The sequence below is a fragment of the Motacilla alba genome, chromosome 20 (genome assembly GCF_015832195.1).
Source record: "Motacilla alba alba isolate MOTALB_02 chromosome 20, Motacilla_alba_V1.0_pri, whole genome shotgun sequence".
Classification (NCBI taxonomy): domain Eukaryota; kingdom Metazoa; phylum Chordata; class Aves; order Passeriformes; family Motacillidae; genus Motacilla; species Motacilla alba.
In genome coordinates this window covers 4124061-4142988 of record NC_052035.1, presented here as the reverse complement: position 1 = coordinate 4142988, position 18928 = coordinate 4124061, and the positions used below count along the sequence as shown (strand labels likewise).

General features: G+C 43.2%; 1 protein-coding gene across 10 annotated transcripts in view; it reads right to left on the bottom strand.

Annotated features, from left to right (window-relative positions):
- Positions 1–18928, bottom strand: part of PTPRT (protein tyrosine phosphatase receptor type T) — a 450746-nt gene that overhangs the window by 65084 nt on the left and 366734 nt on the right. For 4 of the 10 annotated variants that reach the window (XM_038158539.1, XM_038158540.1, XM_038158545.1 and 1 more), the window contains exons 14-16: positions 18708–18764; positions 9621–9756; positions 4590–4655 (exon numbers count right to left, since the gene is read on the bottom strand). In XM_038158539.1, coding sequence (XP_038014467.1) covers positions 4590–4655; positions 9621–9756; positions 18708–18764 — 259 coding nt within the window. The remainder of the gene's footprint in view (positions 1–4589; positions 4656–9620; positions 9757–18707; positions 18765–18928) is intronic. The other 6 variants (XM_038158547.1, XM_038158548.1, XM_038158549.1 and 3 more) reach the window with 3 other exon arrangements.

The window sequence follows — 18928 nt, the reverse complement described above, 5'->3', positions numbered from 1 at the left end:
TAGACAAGCATAGCCACTGATGAATGATCCTGTTTTTCCATCATCTGATGAGAAAAGCACCTAATGAGAACGTTTCTTCTTAAAATCCTGATTTAGCAAGCTGACCTGTGCAGGCAGATCCCACCATCCATGGAAATACACGGAGATATTTATGTGTGAACGTGGTTATACAGAGGTACGCTTCTAAATAAAATAAAGGGATGTTTTTCTTTTCAAATGTCCCACAGATGGTGGAAATAAATTCAGTATAAACTTCGCTATCTCAAAAAATCTAAGTATAAATTTAGCTTAATAACCTTTGCAATCTCTCCCATGAAAAGGAACTCCCAGCTGAAACCACCCAACAATTAAAACTGGTGAGAAATTCCAGTGGGAGTTGAAGGGGCTTCCTACATTGCAATCATGTCCCTGGAGCTCTGGGCAGTTCAGGGGAAAAGGAAAACATCTTGGCCATTGAGTACCGTTTTCTAATAAATAACATTAAACTGAGTGCTTGTAACGCATACATGAATCTCTGTATTTCCAGAAATTCTTCCCTGGTCTCATATTGCTCTTGATTAAATTTCATTCTGCAGCCATTACCCAGCCCAGGAGAAAGAAACAAACCAAAACAAACAACCCACACACAGAAAACATTTCCATTTATTTTCCTGGTGAGCAAATAATAAAATCATGATATGGATTGCTGCAGTTGAAAATGCTGTTGCAAAAGAGGTGTCTGTCACTAGATGCAAACCCTTCTGTAAACTGGATGAATTGCTGTCTGTGTTTTACAGCTTCAGCTGGGAATAACACCAGCATCTTCCAGACCTGGCTGGGCTGATATCTTACACTGCACATTAAACTTAAGTGCAGAGAGGCAGCAGCAATTCTGTCCCAACCTTAGACACCATTTGTGTTGGTGTAAATACAGAGTAACTCCTCTGAAAAGGTTCAGGCATCACCCTGGGCACAGGCATGCAAGGAGTGCACCAGGACAAGAACTCCTAATTCCATCTCTTTCTCCTCACAGGATCTCAACCCATAAGCTTTGCTGATGGGTAAACTGAGGCACACAATATGATGTTGACCCTGCACAATGAGTTGCAAGTCAGGAGTTGAGGCCTCGTGGGCTGTATTTCCACTTAAAGCATGTTAAAGATCTTTATGGCTTTCTCCTTCACCCTTTCCTATATGTTGTAGGAAGTTTTCACCCAAATGTTGCTATACAAGAATCCCACAACTCTTTACCTAATAACTATGCATGCCCTAAATAGCTGCTCCTATAAGTGAATACTTTGGACTGGTTTCACCAGTCAGAGCTGCAGGTACTCAACCGTCTCACAGAATGAGATTTTCCAGTCCTGAATTGCAGCAGAACACAAGACTGGCTGAGGGCAGAACTCCAGTCCAGCGATTACCAAAATGTTCTGGCCTGTCTCTGTAAAGACCAGGTACTCCTCAAAAAAGTCTCTGTGACTTTAATAGAATTATCATTATAGAAATGTTTGGAATTTAATAGAATTATCATTATAGAATTATCATTACAGAGCTGTTTGGAAGAGTTAGGATAGGAGATTTTGGTCCCTAACAAGAAGAAATGCCTTTACAGAACATGACAAAGGGCTGGGAGGAATTATCTGAAAGCAGACAAGAATTACTCTAAGAAAAACAGCTTTGAAGTCCAGAAACTGAAACCAAACATGAAGGGATACAGTCCATATGGTCACATTTAAAGATCTGCCAGCAGATCTATTTGGGAACCAGCTTTTCAATACTGGTAAGTCATTCAACTGAATTTTGCTTCAGGACTAAATAATTCATGCAAGGTCATAGAATAGAAACCAATTGGTTTTTTTTAAAAAAATCTGTATATAACCATATTGCTGCTGTTATTTCCACAATATTTCAAATAAGCTGAAATCCAACCTCTCTGCTCATAGGAGTCCAGGGCAATTTCAATCAAGTTTGGATAAGAATTGTACAGTCCTTAGCAATTCCAATGAAACACCCTCTTTCATGTGAAACTTGAAGCATGAAACTCAGTACAACTTCACTGTATGCTCCTTCATGGGCTCTTCTGTTTTCTTCCCTCACGGGAACATCCCTTTTACCTTGATTGTTGCTCAAGGGGAAAAAATTCCAAAGCAGAGCTTGGTTTTCCCAGCGCAGGGCAGAGAGCAGATGTCCTGTGAACCGAAGCAGCAGAGCCTGGTGCTGGTTTATGGTGAGGTGACTGCTGATGAGCTGCCTCCAGCTTGCAGAGCTGTCCCTGGGACAGCACCAGCCCAGAGCTAAGAGTGAGCTCTTCGCAGAACATTTTGGGTGTGGTACTGGGGAGGAAAAGCTCTGTGATTTCTGCAAGCTGAGCTCCAACCTCCTATGAACACTCAGCTGGCCTGATGGCACCTCTGGCTTTTCCCCCGTGTGATGTGCTGCATGGTGGACATCTGCCTCATTAAACCTTATTAAAGCCCTTCCTCCTGCCTCTGCTGAAGCTCAATGCAACCCCAGGCTTGGGTGACCCTCCTGAGGGTTGTCTCTTCGCTTGTCCTGAGTCACTGCACTGCTCCCTGAGGAAAAAGGGTCTAGCAAACAGACCCACAGCAAACAGCCCCTTAAGGACCCCTGTGCCTGTTCTGGCAGAACAATCCTCAGCTGACTGCTTAAAGCAACGTTGTGCAGCTGCAAAATGGGTCACAGGGGGCTCAGGAGTTCATCTGATTCATCTTTTTAAACACACACATCTCAAAATGAAATGAAGCAGGGAACATGCTGACCACATACTGCCTGCTGGAAAAAGACAGAATTATAATAGGAAACCTGGCAGTGAATTTTTCAGGCAGTGGTGTTACTGGTTGTAAGGAAACCAAACAGCAAAACATGAGAAATGGGCAGTAGAGGAAAGGTTCTATCAATAAATTCAACTAGCTTGTAGCACCTTTGGGTTAGAACCAGCCCCTACTTTACACTTAGTTAACCTCCTCTTTAATCTGACTACTTGAGGTCAAATTTTGTTCTTGGTGAACCAGTGGGAGGTCTAGAGGAAATGGAGTTACTCTGCATTTACAGTTACATCACTGGGCAAAGTCAAGGCTCGTCATGGTGTCCTAAGGCTCCTCACATGCTTGGAAAGTGGGAAAGGTTCCTCTTTCAAGAGCTTCCTGACAGGTCATGGAGAAACAAAATCCCTCCAAGCAGTGGTGAGTAGGGATCCTCCTTTGCCCTGTTCTTTGGTCACAAAGCAACTTATATGGAAAAGAAATCAGCTCCCCTTAAAATGGCAGCAGATCAACCCTCTCATTCTGCTGACCTGCTGAACACCTTCCAGAAAAAAGCACCAAGATGAGACAAGGAGGAGCTGCAGGAAGGGGCAAAGGAGGCAGCTCCTGGAGCAGCAGACCAGGAGGGGCTGTCAGGGCTGATGTGGCCCTTTGGACAGCTCGGTGGGTTTCAGAGCCCTGACAAGCCTGGCAGGTTCTGGGGAAAGGGTTGGTGTCAGTGATAGAGCTCCTGCTGCTTCTGAGAGCTGGGGAAGGGCAGAGCTGTTCCTGCCCACAGCAACAGCTGCCTTCCCCATCCCTCCCAGCCCTCTGATGGCAGCAGAGGCCTCAACTCACTTCTCCAGGACTTTTTCCTCACATCATTGATCCAGTCCTCTCCTCCCTCAGATCCTCAGACAACCATTATCATGGCAGAAACAGCTTGGCCCTGATTGCTTCCCAGCCCCTCAATATTTAGGCAACAGATGGCTCTGGAAGTACTGATGTGTGAAGCATTTTCATGTGCCTTAACAACTGCCTTAATTATGCAGCATTGTCATTAGGACTGGACAGGTGATTTAGATCTGAATATCTGAACCACTTCATCATCCAATGATCTAAACCAACACTCAGAACCTGGCAGCTCCAGGAACAGGGATGTTTGCTGGGATAATGTCAAGTCCCAGTTGTCAGAAACCTTAAGGTTTTTAAAAAGCTCACATCCATGGCTCAGAAATTCCCAACAATAACTTTCAGGTGTGAATTTCCCTGAAGCGTGGCTACAAGCAATGGACAATTGAAAAGGTGCACTTGGGACACTCTGTTCATTAGCATTTACAGAATCATAGAGTCATTTCTGTGGGAAAAGATTTCCAAGATCATCGAGTCCAGCTGTTCCTCCAGCCCTGCCGTGTCCATCCCTAAACCCTGTCCCCAAGTGCCACATCTACACAACTTTTAAATAAATGCCTCAGTGGTGACTCCATCACTTCCCTGGGCCACATGTTCTGGTGCTGGACAGCCCTTTTGGTGAAGAAATTTTTCCTGATATCCAATCTAAAGATGAATATCCAGTTTGAAGAGGTATAAACCATAAGTGACATATCTGAGGACATTCATATGTTTGCAGGCACAGCTACAGGTGGAGTGGGAAAATGGGGAAAACATAACAGCATGCAACTGGGAAAATAAAACACATTCTGCGGGAAAGACAAGGATAAATGGAGTGGTAAAAAAAAAAAAAAGAGAAAAAAAAAAAGGTAAATAAAAAGAAAAAAATACAACAAAGCACAAAATTACCACAGGGTGGACATGCTCAAAAAACCTCATGCCCAGTCAAGTACTTACAAGTAATAGGAGTAGGAATATGCATTTCTTCTAAATATTGATGGCCAGTCAGATGAACAAAATATCCAAAAGGAGAAAAAGAGAAAAGCACATAATTAGATCTATATGAGCTCCAGGTTTCTTTTTCAATATACAAAGAATTTGGGCTGTTTTCTGTACTGAGATCCTGTTTGCCTGCACTTGTTTCAATGTTGGTGAGGAATAAATAGAAACTGAACTGGAGACAGGTTGTGTTTCCATTTCTGCCACCATTAATAAATCCCCTCACCTTTAATTCCCTCACTTTATCATGTCAGTACCATGGGCAATGAGACTTAATTTTGCCTCTCAAGTGCTTTGATATTTTTGAAATGGAAAGAAAGATGTCAGAGCTATTAATACAAATAACAATAAATAGGGAAGTGACAATGTAAGAACGCCACAATTTTGGACTATTTAGACAATGAGCAAATTGTCTAATGATAAATCAAGCTTCATCAAACTCTAAAATGCAAATAGTTCATTAACAATTCAAGCATCACTCCATATTTATAGCTGAGCACTGGGGGCATGCATTAGCTTTCTGCATCACTGTGATTAAGCATTTTCTACCACAGTTTCTCAACAATTCATTTCACAACATTTTGAGCAGCACCACAAACTGAGCTCTGGCAATCAGTTGTAGCTTAAGAGGTGATGTTTTCCCTTTTAGAGCTGGAAAGGGGCTTCTCTGAAAAGACTGGTTCACGACAGACCCAGCCCAGGGTATTAAAGATTTACCACCATCCACAAGAAGCCACAGAAGCAGCAGCAGTGGTCAAGACAGGGAAAAACAGTGAAACACAAGCTTCAACTTAATGCACAGCTTTAAAATCCCATCCTTGTAAGATACTAGGATGACTAGGAATCACCTAGAAATACAAATGCAGCTTCCAAGTGTTCACTTTTATGGTTGCTCTGAACACAACTTCCGTAAGCACACGTGGAAACCAGGATCGGCCCAGTCACTCTGTGCACAGTCACCCTCTGTGCTGTGCACACGTGGGGTAAAGAGCAGCTCATCAGGATTCAACTGAAGTGGCATGGTTTTCCTGATGATGGCCTTTGCTATAAACCTGCTGTTTTGGCCAGATTCCTGATATCTGAAGGGCACTGATTCCACCCACAGGTACACGGATGTATTTTAACTAAATGCTATTATCTCCTGAGGGCAGTAATTCTACTGGCCCGAGCAATGCACCAGTTAAGGTGCACTGATTGCCACTGAGCTCCCCTGTGAAAATCCAAATTCCACTGAACCTCTAAACAAAAGGAAACATGACCAAGATGTAGAAAATGAGAGCACACACAGCTGAACCCCTGAAATCCCCAAAATGATTCCATTAAACCAAGCCCTGGGAGAGGCCAGGACCTGGGCTCACACAGCTCTATCGACTGGAAGTGTTCCCTTGAACATCCTGCTGTTCTTTCTGCTGCTCTCCTGTCTAGGTCACAGACATCTGGGATCCCACCAGACTCTCAGCCCTCAGTAAAAACCTGCACATCCCTCCAGACTGCAGAGGAAAGCTCAGAAAGGTTTGCTCCATAAGGACAGAAAATAAAGGAAAACAAACAAAAGGACTGCGTTTTGAAATTGGACATTTTGGATCAAATTCTTCCAAAATATGCAGCCTGAAATAAGGGCTAACTAAAGAATATTTCAAAGCTTAACTGTGAGAACTGGTCAGAGTTCTGGTTCAGTGAAAACATGACCTGGTCCTAGAATGTACAACACAGCCCAAGCCCCTGCCTGCCTCCCACCTGAAACAGGGACACAGGGGGGACACTGGTCACTCAATGTGCAAATGCCCCTTTTCCTAATTCTATCCTACAGCTTGGCTATGTTCTGCCCAAGAGGCTTTGGGGTTTTATTTAATTAGTTTAAGGTAACCACCTAAATCCTAATCCAGAATAAGGAGCTGAATTTTCATAGGAGGAAATAATCCTAGACCCTACATAGCCCCACATCTCCTTTTTTGCTACCGACAGCAGTTTAAAGAACTTATTTACAGTGCATCCATGACAGGCTGTCTGATCCTATTTATTCAGTCTTATATTTAAAGGGGTCAGTGGAGGCTTTGTCTGCTCAAACACACCAGCCTGAGAGGTGTCACATTCTTCACTCCAGGGAAACACAAGTTACGATTACATCAGAATTAAAACTGCCCAGATGAAATCAGAACAGACCAAAATCAAATACTTTGGGGAGGGGCAAAGTCAAAGGGTATTTTCTCCTAAAAAATATCTTGTTTTTTCTTGTTTCCTTTTGTTTTTACAAAATGATTTTGTATACTCTGTTACACAAGTGTATTTAGAAATATTATCATTCAATGAAAATGAGATATTTCAGCATATGTATCTGTTAATGAAAGAATGTGGTTCTGCCTTTTGTGAGCGCATACACTCATGTAGGCATTGATAACCACCTCTAAATTAACAGGCTAAATTATCACAGAATCACAGAGTGGTTTGGGTTGGAATGGACCTTAAAGATTATTCCAAACCTTCCACTATCCCAGGCTGTTCCAAGCCCCAATATCCAACCTGGCCTTGGACACTGCCAGGGATCCAGGGGCAGCCACAGCTTCTCTGGGCACCCCATGCCAGGGCCTCCCCACATTTAGAGTGAAGAATTTTTTCCTGATATCAAATTTAAATTCATCTCTTTCAGTTTGAAGTCATCCCCCCTTGTCCTGTCCCTGCATGTCCTTGTGTGAAGTTTCTCTCCATTATGTTGCAGCAATTTTTATATTTCATATAAAAGTAATGATGACGCTATGGCTTAACTCTTGAAGTTAGTGGGTTCCCAAAACCAAGAAAATGTTAATGGTTTTGATTTTAAATACTGTAAGACAGTCATGTTTAAAACAGACATTTATATGTACACACAATTTTGACATAGATATATAGATATGGAAACTTCAGCAGATTTTAAGGCAACCTTAAGTTTCAACTAAAACTTTCAGACAAACATAATGTCAAACCCAAATTTTCCACTTTATAAAAACACTGGTTGGCTTAATTTAGCTTCACATATCTGACTGAACCCTCAAAAGCTTTTTCAGCCCCCAGAAAGTTTTGAATGTTTGCAATTTGTTCTGCTGAAGCTGTGAGCAGCTGAGCACTGCTTGCTCATGCTCTGTGTCTGAAAGGTTCCAAGCAGCGTGCTGCCAATCTGGTGAGTCCCACAGGAACAAAAAGAGGCTCCTGATGATACCAACGTTTATCTCAAACCAATGTCTTCCTTCTTTTCTAATCCCTCTCCTTCCTCTGCTCTCTGTTAACAAAATGCTTCATCCAGGAAATCCTGTGCATGTTCCCAATGAGCTGTGATGCCCTGGACAATGGACAAATGTCACTGGAATATTTTCCAGCTCCATTTGAAGACAACATCTCAAGTTCAGCTCATTCAATTATTTTTCTGAATTGTTGCCTTTCAAGGCTACACTATTTGTACACCAAGGCCTTGGTGCATTGGGAAGGGAACTGTTTTTAAAATGAGGCTAATGCAAACATGGAATGCAAGAGCTTAAGCTCCAAATGCTTCTGTTTGCAAAACAAAAAGAGAACTCTGTTAAACTGCTCTCTCTGAAGAGCTCAAGCTTTCAGCTCTGCTCCTCCAGAAGTTCCCATCAACTTGTGGCCCAAATCAGCTTCTCCTTTTATAAAAGCTGGTCCCAACCCACACGAGTTTACAAATGCAATGAGCCTGACAGGCTGAGGTTCATCCTCAGGGAGCACTTGTCCATATGCAGCCCTAAGCCCCAGCTGGATGTGGCTGGTGGTGCCCATCCAAGGAGCCCAGAAGGGATGTGATCAGCAGCTCTGGAGGTGCTGGAGGTGTGCTACAGCCTCCCAAACTTCCTCCTGCACTCAGAGCTTCGAAATGGGAAAAGATTTTAAAGTCAATGAGCCAGTTTATTCCTTATTTCAGTGTGTCTTCCAGCAGGTATCTTTGCAAATTGCAGCAAGCAGATACAAACTGCAGGGATTCTGCTTGTCTGCCCTGGGAGGGGCTGTGGAAACAACACAGAGGAAGCTGTAATCTCCCAGCTCTAGGGAAAAAAGGGGAGAATTTAGATTTTTAATACTCCCACTCACCTCCTTTCCAATGTTAACTTTGAAGAAAATTGCCCAGGTTTACAGAGCCTATGGCAAAACCAGCTAGAGCAAAGTTCTGTGCTTGGGACATCACACCCAAATTCACCAAACATTGCTGCTCCAGGGACCTGGCAAGTCCAGCTGAAGGTCCTGTGCACTGTCTGAGGGGCCAGCTCAGCTCAGCAGGAGCTTGGGAACTTTCACACAGAGCAAAGGGATCCTCAGTGCCCAACCTCTGGGACTCATTCTGCATTAGGAGTAATTTTGCTTGGGGGTTTGTCTGTGCTATCTCGAGATAATAACTTAGGTTGTAGCAGTCATGACAGCCAAAGCATCAGAAAACTCAAGTGTTAGAAAAATGGTTGGGATGAAGCAGCCACAGCTTCTCTGGGCAACCTGTGCCAGGGCTTCGCCTCTCTCACAGGGAAGAATTTCTTCCTAATATCCAATCTAACCCTCCTCTCTGTCAGCTTGAAGCCATTCCCCCTTCTCCTGTCACTCCAGGCCCTTGTGAGTTGTCTCTCTCCATCTTTCTTGCAGGCTCCCTTCAAGTACTGGAAGGCCACAGTTGGGTCACTCCAAACCCTCTCTTCCCCAGACCAAACAATCCCAAGTCTCTCAGCCTTTCCTGGTAGGAGAGGTTCTCCTTTTATCCCATTTATCCCATGCTACTTTGTGACTTATCCCTTGATATTAATTATCAATTAATTATCATTATCTCTTTGCAGTAACAACCATTCTTTTGTTGCTGGATCTCCCAGAACTGGTATTTCTTCTGGGCCTACCACCCTTAGTGTTATGGACACAAGCATCAACTGCTGCTCTCTGTCACACATAAAGAATGTTTTATCTTTATTCTTCCTTTGTAAATTACAACAAGAGGTCCAAGATGGAAGCAAAGCAGAAACTTACCTTCTTTTGATGGTAAGCATTGCTCCCAAGAGGATAATAACAAACATCAGGAGACCAGCTATAACTCCAGCCATTTTCACCGTGCTGTCAACTTGCTTTTCAGGTTCCACTGCATTGGAATTCTGGGTGGAAGCTCCTTAAAAGATGGAGGGAGAGGAAGGACAAGATAAAAAAAAAAAGAATTTCTAGGCGAACTGTGCAATGATCCACTTTAAATATTCATTTGAAAGCCTAACAACATATTTGCAATCAAATTGCAATAGACAATTGTCCATCTAACCAAATCTGCCTTTAATGAGGGCTAATGACAGATAATTCAGAGCAGTAATAGGGTGTAAAATCCCAGTGTAGTGCAAATGGCTCTAATATTTTACTAAGTTACACTGTAATGGAGCATTTACTCTTCTGAAGCACTCAGCATGCACCCAGAAACAGGAGAACAACAGTTCTAATTTTAATCTCAAATAGTTTAAATGGACTTGAAATCCTTACTCATTGAAATAGTGAGCACAGTAACATGTAATTATAATAATACTTCTGGCAGAAACTTTTTTCTCTCCAAAATCAGCTTACATTTTTCTTAGTGTATTGGAGGCCTGGCTTTTTTAAACATCCCATTATAGATATACATGTAACAAGCATTAATCCAGCATACAGAGCAGCACCCTCCACACAGAATCATGGAATGGTTTGAGTTGGAAAGGACCTTAAAGCCTGTCTCATTCCAACCCCAGCCTGGTCTTGGACACTTTTAGGGATCCAGGGGCAGCCACAGCTTCTCTGGACAACCAATTCCAGTGCCTCAGCACCCTTTATCATCACACACCAGGCATGACTTCTTCAGCCCAAACCAGAGAGCATCATTTCTATTTGAAATTTTAGGGGGTTTTGGTTTGTTTATTTGGTTTTTCGAGAAGCAAAATCTACACACCTGAAAATAAAACATATTTAGTAGCATTATTTGCACAGCATTTCTGCTCTAACTGAGCACCTTGGAGACAGCTGCCCTCTACCCTGTTGTTGAGACCTCATTAGTCCTCATTACAGACCTTAGGTCTGCTGACTTCACTGCTTGCTGCACAGAATATTTCCAGATATAGCTTAAGCCACTGAGCTTGATTTAGAAAGCCCCACAAGATTTGACTCATGGCTACTCTAAAGACTCAATAAGCCTATCTTCATTATATTCCTGTTACACTTAACTACTCCTAAAAATATCACCACTGCAGTTCACAAAGTTAAATGAATTCATGTTATATGAGATCCACTCTTATCTTGGGCTTCACCTTTGCTGCTGCAGTCAGCCAGGTCTTCCTCTGCAGCTTAAACATGGGGAAAGGGAATCAAAGGTGAACACAGAGGGCTGACATCAGAAGGCCATAATGTTTTGCTCTTTTAACAGCTCTGTGCTGCTGATCTTCAGGAAATCTGAATCACTTCTGTTCAAAGTCACTTGCTCGGGGAGATAATATTCAGCCAAGTCCATGTGTTGGTGAGACAGCAGTGTTATTGTCACTGGGGTGTTGTTTTGCCTCTTTGCCACACGTTAAACTGCACATGCTTTTAGAGATGATGCAGTGATAAAAGCATGATTTCACTTCTCCTACAGCTAAGCTGTTAATCTAGTTTACACAGAGCAAAACACGAAATTTACCAAGCAAAAAGGGCTGGCTCTTGGAATCACACATATAATTTTCAGCTTTTGCCCCTGACAACTCTACTATTGTGCTGCATTCACCAATTTGCCCATTCAGCTAAGAGTTCACTGATAACTTCTGTGCTCACAGGTCTGAAATGCATTAATGGGAGTCCTGAGCATGAAAATAAAATAAGGGATCGGTTGCATATTTCCATCTTTATTTGACAAGCTCTCCCACAATCCTGCAGTAAATGTGTGCAAGAGGTGAGCTATACACCATCAGACAGGCAATGCCCACACTGTCACACAACAAAGGCAATGAGAAAGGTACAATTTCTCCCTGAAAATGGCTAAAACTCTATTCATTGAAGTGAAAGTCAGAAGTACTCCAAATTATCCTTCAGCTGAGCTGCAGTTACTCTCATGACCCTAAATAATAGGTGTTGGAGAATGGTTTTCTACTATAAACAGCACAGTCAGCCGCCCCTCATTTTTGTACCATCTGAATACCCTCATGGAGTGTGAGCTGTGTTAGAAGAAATAAGAATTTGCTGTCAACTCCATCTTCTGACCCACCAGATTGGTTTGATTTTGCCAGGCTGCTGCTCGTTACTCCAGGCAATGTGTGGTCAGAGTGTTTTTGTCTGATATTTCCCACCCCACTGCAGGCTCCTGCAGTTCCAGGAGGAGAAGAAAGGCTCATTATCCATCCTGACACCTCCACTCCATGGTGACTGATTCACTCCAATCTTCTGGGCAACTCTATCTCTCTTGGCAAAGGCCAGCAATTCCTTTAGGCTACCAGCCCAACCGTTTGTAAGTTGTCTCAGCTAATAGTGCCCAGGAATGGAGAATGTGACAGTGTCAGCAAATTCCTGGCTCTGGGATTCTCAAAGCCTTGCAGTGAAACATTACTGCAATAGTCCATTGTTTTCCTGCTGTTCTGGTGTATTTTCCACGCAGATGTCTAAATCTCCTCTGGCTGCTCTGGTTTCCCACCTGCCCCAGCACCAGCTGCAGGTAAGAACATTCCTGTCCTGGCAGGAGGAGCTCTGTGAGCTGTTTCTCTCAGGACATGACTTCTGCTGCTCCTGACAGAAACACTGTTTTAGAATTCACTTTTGCTTTTCTCCTTTATAGAGATGCATGATCTGAAATGCCCTGAGCACAGCAGCCCATAAAAACTGCTCAGATGTCCATTTCATACAAATATCTTTAAACACACTTGCAAATCTCTGCACTACTGAACTTGAGGGGCCATCCTTTTCTTTCTGAAAACCCATGTTCATATGTTGCTGGCATTAAAAAGGAATGAAAACTAACTATGGCTCTATTTTCTAGTGGTTGCTTCCACCACATTTCCTGGAATGAACTGTTCCTTGTAACAGGAGCTGGATGCTGGAATAGTAAGACACAGAGCAGGGTCACCACTGTTATTACTGTGTGTGTTTCAGTGGCACACAAAGCCCCCATGAAGGTCAGGACCCCATTACTCTGCACTAACACAAACTAGGACAATTTTTTGCCCTAAGCTTGCTTTCTTAATAAGAACGGCAAATGATAGCAGGCAGTGCCAGAGGAGTGAAGACTGTAGGTCCCCTGACTCCCTGTCTGTGCCTGATCTACCCCACCAGGCTACTGCTCTCAGAGGTTCTCCTTTCTGTGGTGCACAAAATGCACCATCCCAGGAGCCAGAGCAGTGGCCTCACTGACTTTCACAGGCACTGACACTCACCCAGCACTCCACTGGTCAGTCAGAGCTATTTCGACATTTTAGTTCTTTCCTAGCAACCCAGCTGACTTTGTTTCTCTTCAATCCCTTCCGAAATTCCCAGATCCAGCATCTTGCAGTGAGCCAGAGGACAGTACAGGAAGCACATTCATGGGAGATAGAGTTCTGGTGGTGCTGCAGAGATGCAAAGAGAGCAGGGCAGGGGCAAATGGCCAATTTCCCAGAGCTGTCCAGATCATCAGCCCATGAGAAGTCAGGTTTCTGGATCATCACACACTGATGGTTTAATTAAGGTTTTAATTAAGGTCTAATCTGGCCATGCTGCTGTTGATTCATAGAATCACAGAATAGGCTGAGCTGGAAGAGACACACCAGGATCCTCAAGCCCAGCCCCTGTCCCTGCACAGACCCCCCAACAACCCCACCCTGGGCACCCCCAGGAGTGGTGCTCAAGCTCTCCTGGAGCTCTGGCAGCCTCGGGGCCGTGCCCATTCCCTGGGCATCCTGGGCAGTGCCCTCGGGGGGAAAACCAGCAGTGGCATCTAAGGGAAAGATACCATGGCAATCTCTCTCCCAGCAATTTCTGCACAGGTATATTATTTGAAAATAAGCCAAAAAAATATAAAGCAACCTCCTCTGTGGAGGTGGCACTCTGAAAAACATCCAGGAAAGAATGATTACTGAGAGCATGTAGCTAAGCAGGGCTGATGATACAAGTTTCTTCCATAAAACCTATTTCACAAACTGCAATTTGAAACATTCTTTACTTCAGGCAGCAATTACAATATTGCATTTTGAAAAAATGACACTGCCAGGAAAAGGAATTCAAGAGAGCCATAAGCAGGAGGAAAAGTCAGGTATTTATGTGAGGTTTCCAGCTGGTGAGGCACAAAGTCCTGCAGTGGAAGGGCAACCACAATCACCAGGAGCCAAGACTCTGGAAGAGAGAGATGCATCCCAAGGCTTAACAGGAGAAGAAAAAAAATCAAATAAAATTATTCTAAGGACAGCTGGGTCAAATATTTAGAGTCAAGGAAATATATATAAATATATAGAGTCAAGGAAAAGGCAATGCAAGTGTGAAGGAGGGAGGGACAAAGTGAGAGAAGCAACACAAAAAATGGGAGGTTCAGCCACCTCCAGGAGACAGGAAAGACCCAGCAAGGGGACAAGTCTGGCAATGATGAGGTTTGGTTTCAAAATTGGAGCACCTAAGAACACAGCTTCTTCAGAAAGAAATCCACTCTTGGAACAAAAAAAAACAATCAGAAAAATTACTTCAGAGCATTATTTAACCCAGAAAAATTAATGAAAAATATTGGGCTCCCAGTCATTATGTGCTGAAATGATCTGCACAATCAGAGTAATTTCTTTGCAGCACATAATGGCAAGGCAGTGGGCTGAATGTAAAATCTCCTAATAGACCTAGAGGCTTGTATTCAAAAGACAGCTATTCTCAAATCACTTGTAAACACGATTTCCTTTATTTATTTTTTTATGGTGCTTTCTATGTGAGTGGCCTACAAATTATTAAAGCAGCTCTGTATGCAGGAATGTTTTCCCTCATGTTTTCAGTTCCTGATAATATCTATATCTGTAAAACACAGTCTGGAGTGCAAACACAAGGGCAGACAGGTACCTCCAGGAATGATAACACTGAGATAAAGGTGGAAAGGCACCTTTTTATATCCTGATGTGGAAACACCCAGCACCAGCCCAGGGTGTCTGCTGACCACCCCCTCCAGCAGTTTATTAGCACTGAAAACAATCTGTGCATGACGCTGGTGCCTCCATGTACCATGAGCCAACAGAGTGGAACAGCTCATCACATCTAAAAGGCAGATTCCTCTTTGGCTATTTCTTTGGTGCAATTCATTAAAAAATGAATATCACAAAGAGGATCACCACACACGTCACCACACCAATTTTCCACCTCCAGTTATTGAGGACTGCAAACAGCACAGGCTTAAGCCTATAATGAGACACACTCATTTCTTTAACAAAGACCAAAAAGAATTGACAGAATGATGAGAGCCAAAAGCTTTCAACCATATTCTGAGCAGAGAGAGCAGCAAAACAAAGCAGTCCTGGAGAGAAAGACAGGCCAGAATTTGAATTTGAGGGATTTTCAGGCTTGCAGGTGGAATCTGAAGGAGGATGGGGGTAAACACACAGTGAGACATCACGATCAGCATTGCTAAGCTGAATGAGAATTAAAAAATAGCTGTAAGTGAATGATTGATTCTGGTGATTCCAGGCAAATCCAGCACAAAGGCTATTCCTTTTTTCCTCCTGTTTTTCTTCCTCTCTCTTCAGAACGGGAGCCCTTAATTTGTGCTAGAAGCAAGGAGACAAAGGTGCCTCAGGTACCAGGGTGACCGACAAAAACCTGCCCTGAGAGGCTTCACCCCAGGCTGAGGGAGCAGCATGGAGAGAAGGAATCTCTCTTCCAGCAGAAGGGAGTCAGCTGGGCAGTGTCAGGAGCCTGTGTACACACACTCTACGTGTGCTGCATGAACACCAGGGCACTTCCTGTGCTCTGCCAAGTTGAAGCAGCACTTTCAGGCAAGACTGGAATGAAAATTTCCCTTTTCCTCTACAATAAGACTACAAAACAGTCTCACACCTACCTTGTAATTTTATCACAGATCCTAATGCAACCATATAGTTTTTTATGTCCAGCTCCTGGAAGAAGCTCAGAAGCTTGTTAATACCACCCCTGTTTCTGAATGCTGGCTTATCAAAAAAACCTATTTAAGGAGACAGGCATCATGTATTTGTAACAGTCCTTGCTCTGTCATGCCTTTGGAAGTGTTGTTAAAGGACACTGATGTCAGGAAAATTAATCCACAAACATCAGAGGTTTATGTCCAAAAAGGAGACAGAAGAGTCCTTTTACTTTATTTGAATAAAGGGAGAGGCCATGGGGCATTCCCCTGGGGTCTCTCTCTTCCCCATAGCTGAGGTACTTGGGAGGTTCAGAATTCCCAGAACGCCTGATAACGAAGATTTCTCTCTAATGTATAACCCTCCCTTTTAATTTCTAATTCTTACGGAATTTAGGGGTTTTCCCCATTGTTTCTTTCATCTTTCAATATCCAGTTTCATATATCAGCTAACCTACAGTTTGTTTGTAAAGGCAAACGTCTTTTTCCATTCATCAATCAGTGGAATCCTTCCCATTGTTTCTTTTATCTCTCAGCACTGGTTTTATCTACCAGCAGACCCACAGCTTGTTTGTAAAGACAAATCCCTCATTCCTCTCACTGACAATAATAATCTATTTATGAAGATCATTTTAAGAGAGCTGCAGTACCTGCCCAATGGCTGACCCACCTTGGAAAGGATCTGCAGGTATCAGGAAATGGAGACAAAATCCTGATCATCCAAATGCGTTGGTGTGAGAGTGTGAGGGTCAGGAACAGGAAACCTCACTGTCCTCTAAAGTATGAGAGTCCCTTCCTGCCTTCTCCCTCCTCAGCCCCTGTGCAGAAGAGGCTCCAAGGGACATCCCAAGAGCTCTTCCTGCAGACTTCCAAGCAGAAGAGATGAAAAACAAGCCCCTAAATTTCATAAGCCAGGAATCATCCATGCCCTCTGCATTCAAACTAAGTAAAACAAAACCAAAGGAAACCTTTTCTTAATTTGACCTTCACTTGTGGCTTTCATGCCAAACCACTGACTTTTCTTTAATTTCCACTCCTTTATCTGGCTGCCAATTTATCTGCAAACAAAGGTGAATGTCCACTGGCTCAGGGCCAGCCACAGCACACAGCCAAGAGGATCCTTTCCCACCAGGTGGGTCTTGAAAAGGGACAAGAACCTCCACGCTGCTCCAGGTAAATCCTTGCCTGCTTTGGTTCCTGGAGGGCTCGGCTCACACAGCTATAATATATTTTACTTTCGTTTCTCCAAAGACCTTTCTGTCCTGAAGCTACTTGTGTCCTGGCAGTGCATGCTTTGAATTACAAAGGTGATGTTTTCAGGCTCCCGTTGCTAAACTATCCCAGATTTTATCTTAAACACTGTGCTTCTTCTCCTCTTACCTCCAGCTGCCTATTTTAATTGGGGAGCCCAAGATTAGGGTCTGGCAATGCAGCAGAGCCCTGGAGTAGATAATGACCTCTGGACACGAGGCTGGAGATACCAAATTCAGCTCACTCCTGGCCTCATCCCATTCTGCACCAGGTTCTCACTAGTTCAAAGCTGTGTCCTGGGATAAGGAAGCCCCTAAAGGGATTGTGATGCACGAAATTTGTGCTAAAAAATAACTTTTAGAAGGCAGAAATTTGTTCAGAGGGAAAAAACCCAACCAACCATTTTCATGCATTCAACTTAAAAAGTGTGATAAACTCCTCTGAAATAAATAGCACCAAACAGAATAAACCTGTCAAAGGAATAATATTCCAGTGTATTAGAAGACAAAATACAGCAACAAACAGATTTGAAGTGGGATTAGATCTGCTTAAAAACTACATTATCTGTCTACAAAGCCAAAATGTATTCCAGGAAACAAAAGAAGCCTCTTGAAATGGATTTGAGGGAGCAGGAGTTATTAAATCAACAATTTTCGCGTGCAGCAAAATTGTGTAGGAACAGCAGGAACTTTTTTCTTCCTCATTTCCCACTGATTTTTTTTGCAGTCTCCCACCCAGCCCAAAATTTCCCTGGTCACATTTCAGACCCAGGTTCTTTATTGAGATTTCAATATTCTCCCAGGAAGTTTCCTTCTTCCCATGTTGATGCACTATCAAAAATCAGGACCTTTATTTCCAATGCATTTGAACTTCCCAGGGATCCCAGCACCTTTTTAACCTCTGTATCATCACTGCTGATGTGCAGTTGAAATAATTGTTGGGTGAGGAAGTCATAACTAGGCAGGAACAACCATGTATCACTGGGAGGGGAGTACTCCTAGAGAAATGTAATCCATCTAAAAACTGAAAAAGCAGCCCTCCTTTCCCATTAATCTCATGTGATGCTGCCACATCCCAGCCACTCATTCTGTGCACATCAGGCTGAAGTAGAAGAACTTAATTCCTCAAGCTGATGGAATCTCCCCTCCATATTTAAATTTTATGGAGTTAATGATGATCCTAGTCCCAGTATTACATATGTTGGGGCAACTTTATGGCACACAGACCTTCAAGTTCCTTCTGATAGAAACTGCAAAACCCTTGAGAGGTTCTGAACCTCCCCACTGTGAGTGACTTAGTGCTGCTGAGGCTCAATTCTGCAGCATCTCTGGCTCCAGCAGAAGTTTCTATAGAAACTACAGTTTCCATAGTTCCTCTGTTCCTCTCCAGAGGGCTTACAGAATCAAGTTTTCCTTTTCTTGCCACCATTTCTCCAACAGCAGGACTCAGTTGTCTACGAATAAGCACAATAATCAGCCCCAGAAAATGGCACAGCTCCTTTAATTGGAAATGCAAGCTCAGCTCCGTGCACACTCAGGGGATCTGTGGGGCTCTTCCATCACACTCAGGTGCTGCTGTGAAGACTTAAGAGGTGTTGAGCCCCCAGTTGACCCTCAGCACAGGCAGATCTCCACCTCAGCACTGAAGGAGTGCCATGAAAGACTGCCCTCCTTTATACTGCAGTTGGAGCAATTATAAAAGTAATTTCTCATGCAAAACAAGTATTAAACAAGAAGTCATGAAGCTGCTCAGACCTCTGGAAGTTTGACCAGTTTTCCTTTTTCTGAACTGATAATCACCTGTGCTCAAGAGGCTGGGCGGGTTTCGCGTGGTCACCTCTTGTCTACCTATCACTGCTAAGAACAAGCAAAATGGTTCCCAGGCAGCATGCACGAGACAAAAAAAAAAGGAAAAAAAATAAAAATGTACCTCATAATGGTTATTATAGTTCCATTCTTTCATTTGCAAGAACTCACATTTTAAGGAAAGAAGAAATGAGTATCGGGAGATAAGGAACCAT